We start from the raw sequence: 8,831 nt of genomic DNA, 5'->3' as shown, positions 1-8,831 counted from the left end.
AAACGATGACGCGCCTCTGAGCGTCAAATTTAAGGGGAAAAGAAGTGCAATACCTGCATCCGATCACATTTTCAACATAAAGGCACGAGTCTTAATACTTCAATTTACCTTTGTGGCAGTTAATTCTCCTCGAGGATGAATTTTATTGTTGCAGTAGAATTTATTGAGGAGAAATAATCGAACTGAACTTAATCATGTAAGCAAAAAGACAAAAAATGGGGCTGCTCTGTTGTGGGGTGGTCAGCACTGTCACCTCACACCAGGAACTTTGGCTTCTTTTGGGGTGGTGTTTGTATGGCAGCATGGATTCTCTGCAGCTTCGTCCTGCATGCTGGGTTAAAGAGTGAGTCTGTATTGATCGTGGAGGTGTGTGTGAGCATGCATGGCTGTTTGTCTCATTTGAGTTTGTGTGGCCCTGTGATGGACAGGTGACAAGTCCAGGGTGTATCCTGCCTATTCTCCATTGGCAGCTGGGACAGGTTCCAACACCCCAAGCAACCCTGAATAGGATGATGCTGCTGTGAAAAATGAATGAATAAAAATAAAAATCAGTTGACAAACCATTTGAGACTTTAGATGCATCAGTAAGAGAGTGTGTGGCAAGAATCTCCAGAGGACATCATGGAATCACTTGGGTGTTGTGTTTGTAGCTTGCACCGGTTATGTTTAGGACGTCACACAGCATTACAAGATAACACATGAACTCTGTTCTTTTACAATATGGATGGAAACTCACAGCCAACAATTGGACAGCTTCTACCTACCCTGCAGGGACATGTTCAGGATCATACCATCTGTTTTTAAAAGAAGTGCAATACATCCTCTTTGGGTTAGGGTTACCGTTCCTCCTCTGTCTACTGTCTCTTTCCACCCACTTGATCTGAAAGCCAACTAAAAAGGCAGTGGCTTGGGAGGAAATGCAGATGTTTGCCAATCAGAAGGTTGGGGTTTGATTTCAGGCTTTCTCAGACCACATCAAGGTATCCTTGGGCAAGACACTGAACCTAATGTTGCCTCCAATGTGTCCATCAGTGTGTGAAAAAAAGTGTCAAAACTGCAAGAGCAAAGGAGTTGGACAACTTTTGTATGCGTTTTAATGCTAAAAACATCAAAGAATGGGCTGTAGTTTTAGAAAATGTCCTTTGTAATGTGAAACTGGTCCAAATCTAAATTGAACCACACAAGCCCAAGACAACTTGTCTGCTTTCCTTTTGAAGGGGAACTCACTCCAGCTTGGCATAAACCATTTCAGCTCTCCATAGATTCACACTCAATGCCAAATCTTGGAGAAAATTTATTGTAATCTAATTACCAAAAAAAGACATGTCCTCAGGAGGACAATGACCATCGACCAGTAGCGATTACCTCAAATATTTTTTCAAGGAACACCGTATGGATATAGAACCAATGTGGGATAAATATCAATTTGCTTACATGAAAATCATGGCAAAAGTGATGCCACATCAACACTAATGCAGCCCACCCTGAAGAACCTTGAAAGTTCTGTTGCATATGCCAGACTGCTTTTCATTGATTTTAGTTTAGCTTGTAATTCCATTCAGCCACACTTTCTTTTCAGGAAACCAGTTTAGTTAAATGTAAACCCCCTTTTAATCAGGTGGTATCATTCTTTTTTGTCTAACAGACCTCAGCAGGTGAAGTTTAATAGTAGCCTTTCAGGGCAGTAAGCATTGGCACCCCTCAGTAAGGGGTGGTTTTTGCTATGGGCGAAGTGGGCAGTTGCCCCGGGGTACAATCTGTGAAAGGGCACACCGTGACTGTTTTGGTTTTTCTAGTTCCAACAATATGAAGCAAGCTAAAACTGTACAGCGCATCATGCAGAAGACAGACGTGGATTACGTCAGATGCTTTTCTGCCACAGAGTTGATTCTCAAGTCAAGTGTGTGCTAAATGAAGGATGGAAAATAAAAGGTCAAAAAAGCTGTCAGGTGCCCAGTTCAGGAAAAGTAGAAATAAAAAGAAGAAAAGGACAAAAGATAAGGTAATAAGGTATGCACTATGCTGTCATGTTGGTGTCCCTGAGTATCATGCATGCAATGAAACAGATAGCAACAGCCTAATGTGAGTTAGTGTGTTTATTAGCCTCTTGCTAATAATAGCTAGAAGTAGCATTAATTTCATTGTTACTGGGGTTGCCCAGGGCGCACGACAAGCCAGGACCGCCACGGCCCTTCAGGGGTGTGTCAGCTCGCCTTTTCCATTTACACTATTTATTAATGAATAGAGGCAAATTCTGTGACAATACTGTTATTCTAAGTCTGCTCACAAAAATTTCCATTTTAAACATCCAGCGAACTGCTGTGGACAGGTTTGTTGACTGGTGCGATGCACATCAACTTCATATTAACACAAATAAAACTGCTGACTCCAGACTGGTTGGAGATCAGAGCCCTCTGGCCATTCATGGTCATGGCATTAAGTAAGTGACTTCCTTCAGGGGTTCATACTGATAGCGACTTGAGTTGCCGCACACATGTGACTAACATCTGTGCCAGAGTCCATTGGCATCTTAATTTCTTTGTGCAAGTATTGTTTAAGTGTTTGGTATCTGTAAAGCTATCATGCTAATCTTTGACAGAACAACAATAGAGTCCTTTGCTATGGTATCACCAACTGGTTTGGAAATCTATCAGTTATCAAACTATCAAGATGTCAGGCAATATAATAGGAACACCTGCTCCTCTTAATCCACAGGCACCTATGAGACCACTAAATAACATTTTATCTGAAAGCTTTCATGTGTTATATTCTGAATGTATTGATGATGTATTTTGATCTCAGGGAAGATGTACAAGGTTCCCCTGTGCAAACATATAAGTTATAAGCATTCATTGATCATTCTCTCAGTTAAATTAATCAAAGAGCAGAGGTGAATCTTTTACTTGTGAATGTCATTTTTTTTTAACACTGAATGCCTGAATACATATTCGAAGAAATGCAACTTTGTACATATAGGGAGGAATGTATGTATGAGGATTTGTACAGTTCATCGTGAGGAAATGTTTCTTTATATCAGTCAGTCTTTAATTTTGGTGCTTTTCCGTCCTCTCAGCCCCCAGCTGGTTGAGGCAGATGGCCACCCTCCTGGTTCTGGTTCTGATGGAGGTTTCTTGCTGTTGCCTCATGCATACGCAGGATAGGGGATTGAATTGAAAATAAGTTTCCATGCAGTCTGTTGGTGTCGTGGTCTGAGTTGTGCTTTTGACTTTGACTTTGACTTTGACTCTTAAGGTTTCTTGGTTTACCTCCTGTGTTCTTGTTTTCTTTTTTTTTTTGGTTATCGCTTTACTTCTCACTCTTTAGCTATCTTGCATCTTGTTTAATTTTGAAGAGTTCAATCTTATGTTAACTTCCTGTTTCACACGTGGTTTTCAGTTGCTGATTGCTTCACCTTGGCCAGTATTTAGTCTATTGTTTATTGCCAGATCCCTGTTATCATTAGCAGCTGACTTCTCTCTGATTCAGTTCCCCATCTTGAGCATACACGAGGTGACGAAGGAAAGAAAAAACAATACAAATAATTAAATTAAATGCAAGTTAATGACAACAATGATGTCATATGTACATGGAGAGTAAAGAGAGCAGAGGGAGGAGACGTGCATCGTGGGAGGTCTGGGCCTATAGCAGCAGAACTATGGGATGTTTCAGGGTCACCTGAGCCATCCCTAACTATAAGCTTTATGAAAAAGGAAAGTTTTAAGCATAATCTTAAAGGTAGAGAGGGTGTCTGCTTCCTGAAGCCAAACTGGCAGCTGGTTCCGCAGAGAGGAATGAAAGAGGGCACTTCGCTCCCTAACTGCAGGGGTACTTGTGGTTCCCAGAGTTTCTAAAAGTGGAATAGTTCAGTTATCAGGCCAATCTCTGTGGAACCAGCTGCTAGTATATGTCCAACGTTTAACCCCTTCTGTAGGTTAAAATACAGTGTTCCGTAACCAAAGCAGTCTGCCACATCCTGTTTCTACAAAACAGCACAGAGGGATGTTCATTCATTCATCAGAAATACTGTAGCTCAGGACTCATTAGGCACTTCATATCAGATGGGGGATTTTGACTCAAAACTACACACACTCACACACATATACAAGTAAAGACACACACTGAGGGACACTGCTTTGAACTGTTTCCTACCACGTCACAGCCATGTCACACTGAGGGACACAGTGTCAAATCTTTTGAGTTTCCTTTCACATGAGACCATAACAGACAGAAAGAGCTTACTGAGAGGCATAGATGTTCACAACTTCACCGTTTTTGTGTTTTACTTTACTTAATGTTGTATTGATCCAATATCTTGTGTCTAATTCCATTTAACCTTCAACCTCTAATTCAAATGAGAGCCCCTTTCATTTCAAGCCTCATTCCATTGTTCACATTAACTGCTATGGTTTAAACTATGTCTTTCTGCTGAATTTTTTTTCCAGAACCTTCCAGCTTTCATGTAAATCCTGGTTCTTCCACAAAACTGTTTCAGCCACGCTATGATTTCAGCAACTGGTTTTCTACTAATTTTTTCACATTTTAAGCTATTTGTTAGAAGTTTTCAGCTTTCATTCAGCTCCAGGTCCTTCCCCAATACTGTTCAACCTTGCTGAGACTAAAGCACCTCATTTTCACCTGATCGTTTTTAACATTTTAAGCTCCTCAGCAGATTGCAATGGCTTCATCTTATCAGCATTCACACTGCAGGAAAAGCTTTATGATATTTCTTATTCGAAGGTGGTGCCCCTTAATCAAGGTTTATGCAAACCCTAGTTAGCTTCAATTGTAGGACTGAAATCTGAACAATAACAGGCAAGTTAGTTCAACTTTTGAGTTCTTTTATTATAAGAAAGTAAACGACTAGTAAAACAACCAATAACCACCACCCAAAGAAATACAATGACAGGAAAAGCACACAATGAAAACAAACAACACAGTAATAGCTGGTATATATGTTGGAATAACCATCAAATCAAATACATCTAGGTAAGATAAAACAAGAAATTCATATATTACTTCTCAGAGGCCATAGTATGTTAAGTAATAGTTAGGTTCTTTGAGTGTACAAGGGCATTTATATGTAAGTCAGCTTTCATATATAATACAACTATAGCTTCTCTAATCTACTCCTTTAAAAATAATATGAATTAAATTGAAAAAGAAGAGTGATTTGGGGACCACAAAATGTTTTGGATTTGTGGTTCCCTACTTTCTGGACTGCCATTACCTCTCTGCAAATGAAACCCTGACCTGTTAGCTTCGATAGAGGATTGCTTGCCTCTGGCACAGCCCCATCCGACTCAACAACATCATGATATCCCTATGAAATCCCTTTGTTAGGATGGCATAAAAAAATGGGTGCACACAAGAGTTGAGAGGATAAAAAAGCACCAGCAGTACCTATGGGGAAAAAAAACAACATAAATTAGTCTTCATTTTAAGTAGAGAAAAGTTCTGGGTTACACCTAAATAGTAACTCCCACCTTGGAACCTGTGAACGTCATCAGTGGCTGGTGGAAAGCTGCAGACAAGCCATAGAAACAAATGGGAGCTAGACAAAGAAAATTGGTAAAATTAAGTAGAGCCATGCGTTTGGCCATGCTTGTATCATATCTGCTGGAATCGTACTGTGGATTGTGTACCATACAGTAGATGTGGAGGTAACAAAAGCATACCACTGTAAAAGCAATTACATTAATCATCAGAACAGAAATAACATAGGCCTGAGCAACTGTTGTGTCAGTGTCCATGGGCAAGCAGATGCTTACTTTCTTGTAAGTGTTAATGCCGAGCACTGGCAGTAGCGCTATAGTGACACAAAGCAACCAGCCAAAGAGCATCAGCACAGCTGCATGCCGCAGCCTCATTTTTTTATTTGGCCTCATTGCATTAAAGATAACATGCCATCGCTGAAGGCTGATTAAAGTTAATGTGTACACAGACAGCTCGCTGGCAAACACTGATAACATCCCTGCTAGATTACACCCACTTCCTGTTTGCCAGGAAATGGCAAATTGGTAATAACGAGAGCGTGTATAGAGGTCAACAGATGAAATGAGCAATAAATATATCCCCATACAGCCATCTGCAAATGCCAGATTACCCATAAGGAAACGGGTGACAGACAGCTTCTGTTGGCAGGTCAGCAGGATTACCAAAACTAATAGGTTGGCTGAAATGGCAAACAAGCTGACAACCCAGACCGACACCCTCAGAAAGCCTTGACTCATCACATCCTCACAGGGGTTTAGGGCATCAGGCACAGGTGTGCACAAGGGTCCATAATCTGTAAATTCATTACACAGAGCGAGGTCAAAATCTTCTCCAAGATGGTCTGTAGATGAATCCACAGGGGAAAGATTCTGAGACAGTTTAGTGGTGCAAATGAGGGTGTTGTTTAAATCGTCATCTTCATTGTCAGAAGCTGGGAGACCAAAGATGTCTTGGACATGTTGGGAGATTTTGTTGCCAAGATACCACTTTGAGAAAGATGCAGAGGATTCTTGCAGCTTCACAGAAGAAGCCCTGGTCAGGTTGCAGACAACTGCCTCAGAATGTCTTAAACAAATGATAAGAATGTATAAATCACATCATAGCACAAAGGCTGCCTTACATGGTGCACAGGATGACAAAGCCTGGGCATCACCTATAATTACTTGTTATCAACCAGTGTGTTGTGAAGATAGAAAATAAATAACAACAACAAATGAGCATTTCTTACATATTGTACATTAACACTTATTCAGTATTGACGAACAAGTCCATCTTTTTGCTAACAAATAGGTCAGTGAACTCTATCATAAGGAAGTGTAGCTCATTTGCATACATCACTAGTAACGTGACTGGATGATAAAATCTTAAAGTGATAGCTAAGGAGTATTAAAAAGGAACAAAACTTTGAGGTTGAAGCATAGTCCAGAAATAATCAGAATTAGTTTGAAAATATCAGTTCAACTTTGTGTTATACAGAAGATATACACATATGATCTTATGTATCATCTTATGTTTGATATTACAAGTGAAGAGTTTGTTAATATGTTAGTTAAGAGTATGTTAGTTATGTTTAGACAGTACTTTTTGTTTCTGTCTTTTATAAACTAGGTGTTTCAATAAACAGTAAATTGTCAGTATGAATTTTTACTTGATTATGCTCTAAAATCCTAAACAAGTAATCTACAGTGCTTATTTATTTACCTCTCAAATGTTTAAATATTACCTGATTACAAGTGTCTGTTTGAACTGACCTGAAATCACTTTAGACTCAACTAGAGTGAGTACTCTACGTTACACTGTATTGAGGACATGGGGTTAGTTTTCTATGTAAAGGAAAAATGGGTGTGCGCGCAGGTGCATACACACAGGGACAAGCAAAAAGTGGAAAAACATTTCCAAGCACTTTCTACTCTCTTAATTACCCTCTCCATCTATTCAGCATTTTTAGACCACAGCAATGGCTTGAGAAGGTCAATTCTGCATTCTGCAAATGAGGAAAGGCACTTAAGGGAGGCAGTGCTTTGAGGGCCCACGTTCTTTTAGCTTGTAGTCTTTCAATGCTTTCCATTCCAATTGAGGGCAAAGATTGTACTTTAGTTTCTGAGAGGTCTCTGGAAGGACAGACAAAGAACTTAGATTAACTCATGAGAAGGCATAGCAAACTTTTCTTTAACTTATCTTGTGTAAAAATACATAAGCAATCTCTGCAGAACTTTATCTTATGACACACTAGTTAAGATACAAAAGGGCATACTTTGTTTCAAATGTGTTTCTCTGACCCATTGGGAAGAATCCCGGCTATATGGGATAGTTGTTACAGAAAGGGGGTCTGCTCTGTGCATTGCATTGCAACGAGATAATCAGTGTTATGTGTCAGAGCAAGTAATGAAGTAAGTAATCAGGATACTCAACATGCTTCCCATCTCATTAGTTCTTCACACACTGCTTCTGCATTTTGTCTTTGTTCAGTAAATAATGACTCGCTCAGTACTAATCTGAGGTTATATGTATCTATATTTACAACCTGGTAAGAATTAGATGATTTTCATCATTATATCTGTTGTGGAGAAAGACCAGAGTAGTCAGATTCGTCTGGGCAGCCTCTTAGGGAAATTTATTATCAGACATACATGTTACAGGGAGCTCCCAAAAATCTCAATCTCTTAATGGTGGCAACAACAATATTAAGAGATATTGATCTAACATTATCATGTAGCAACATATCATTGGGTGTGTACTACCATAATCAGCTAAAAAAAGAAAATAATAATATAAAGGCAACTGAAAAATAAAAGTAAGTGAAATAGTCTAAGTCGAGGGTAAATAAAAGTGACTAAAAGAGTAAAAAGAGTCTAGAGTCTGAAAATGTAAAAAGAAACTCTAACTTGAAACGGGAAACTAACTACTTTGAATAGCTACGCGGTTTGCTTTCACTATCGAGGGTGGAGTTTCGTCACCGGTTTCCAACCAATGAGATGGCGGGTTTGCCTCTGGGTGTCACAGAGGAGCTTGATTCTTAAATTAACTTTTTATAAAAGAAAAGTTAATCTCTCTCATCCCAAAGCTGTCCCGTTTTATGTTTTGATTCATGTCCTGTCTCGTCATTTCCTGTTTTATTTTGAAATACTAACTTCCCTCTCGTTTCAGGTACCTTGCCCTTCCTCCTGTGTCAAGTGTCTGATTGTCTTCCCTGATTCCAAAGTGGTTCCACCTGTTCCTCATGGCTCCTCATGTGTTCCAATAGTCTCCCTTGTCTTGTGCCAGTATGTTGTAACTTGCCACGTTCTTCACTCTAGCGCCTTGTACCACAGAATCCCAGCCTTGAATCCTTGAGCCTG

At 39.7% G+C, this 8,831-nt stretch overlaps 1 protein-coding gene across 1 annotated transcript in view; it reads right to left on the bottom strand.

Annotated features, from left to right (window-relative positions):
- Positions 1 to 5,194: 5,194 nt before the first annotated feature.
- LOC140277279 (thyrotropin receptor-like) overlaps positions 5,195 to 8,831 on the bottom strand; it is a 53,121-nt gene continuing 49,484 nt past the window's right edge. Inside the window, exons 9-10 of the mRNA XM_072372245.1 lie at positions 5,484 to 6,558; positions 5,195 to 5,400 (exon numbers count right to left, since the gene is read on the bottom strand). Of these exons, the coding sequence (XP_072228346.1) occupies positions 5,254 to 5,400; positions 5,484 to 6,558 (1,222 nt within the window). The 3' untranslated portion in view covers positions 5,195 to 5,253. The remainder of the gene's footprint in view (positions 5,401 to 5,483; positions 6,559 to 8,831) is intronic.

This window comes from Leuresthes tenuis, unplaced genomic scaffold, assembly GCF_036924035.1.
Source record: "Leuresthes tenuis unplaced genomic scaffold, fLeuTen1.0.hap1 SCAF_19, whole genome shotgun sequence".
Classification (NCBI taxonomy): Eukaryota; Metazoa; Chordata; class Actinopteri; order Atheriniformes; family Atherinopsidae; genus Leuresthes; species Leuresthes tenuis.
This window is presented reverse-complemented; position numbering and strand designations above follow the sequence as displayed.